At 45.1% G+C, this 723-nt stretch overlaps 1 protein-coding gene across 1 annotated transcript in view; it reads left to right on the top strand.

Annotated features, from left to right (window-relative positions):
- The first annotated feature begins 225 nt into the window (after positions 1-225).
- Positions 226-723, top strand: part of MESR6 (misexpression suppressor of ras 6) — a 14,699-nt gene continuing 14,201 nt past the window's right edge. Inside the window, exon 1 of the mRNA XM_068367421.1 lies at positions 226-358. Within this exon, the coding sequence (XP_068223522.1) occupies positions 226-358 (133 nt within the window). The remainder of the gene's footprint in view (positions 359-723) is intronic.

Raw genomic sequence — 723 nt, 5'->3', positions numbered from 1 at the left:
ATGTATAGGGGGGGCGGTGGCGATGGGCACACCCCTTCCTATAAGGGGAAGGGACGTGAAAACCGTAAAATAAAGGGTAAGCGCATCTCAGAAACTACGGGGAGTAATGAGGTATTCTTGGTCTCGTTGGAAAGATCTCGAGGTCCTCTGTATGGTAATGGGGGAGATGAGTGAACTACATCAAGGTATAAGGGGTAGGGAGGCGAAGTCGCAAAAAAAAGAGGTATGCGTATCCCAGCAACAACAAGGAGTAAAGAGGTGTTCTTGGGCTCGTTGGAAAGGTCCCGAGGTCCTGAGTATGGCGGTGGAGGAGATGAGTGCACTACATCAAGGTTTAAGGACAGCGCGAAAATAAGGGGTATGCGTATCTCAGGAAACACAAACAATTAAGAGGTGACTTGAGCTTGTTGGAAAGGTCTCGAGTTTCCTGAGACGTATAAGGGTGTGAGGATGGGCATACCCCTCCCTATAAGGAGTAGGTACAGGATGCGGAAATAAAGGGAATGCATATCTCAGGAACCACAAACAATTAAGAGGTTTTCTTGGGATCGTTGGCAAGGTTTAAAAAGGCTCGTTAAATATAGCACCCTGGCTTAACTCTTAGCCACCTTTTCAGGGTGGTGATCTCTAAACAGCGCTTTGGGTGACACTCACTCACACATACACACACACACACACACATATATATATATATATACATATATATATATATATATGTATATA

Source organism: Palaemon carinicauda, chromosome 45 (genome assembly GCF_036898095.1).
Source record: "Palaemon carinicauda isolate YSFRI2023 chromosome 45, ASM3689809v2, whole genome shotgun sequence".
In the NCBI taxonomy this organism is placed as follows: domain Eukaryota; kingdom Metazoa; phylum Arthropoda; class Malacostraca; order Decapoda; family Palaemonidae; genus Palaemon; species Palaemon carinicauda.
The sequence above is the reverse complement of the archived record's forward strand: the minus strand, read 5'-3'. Positions and strand labels throughout refer to the sequence as shown.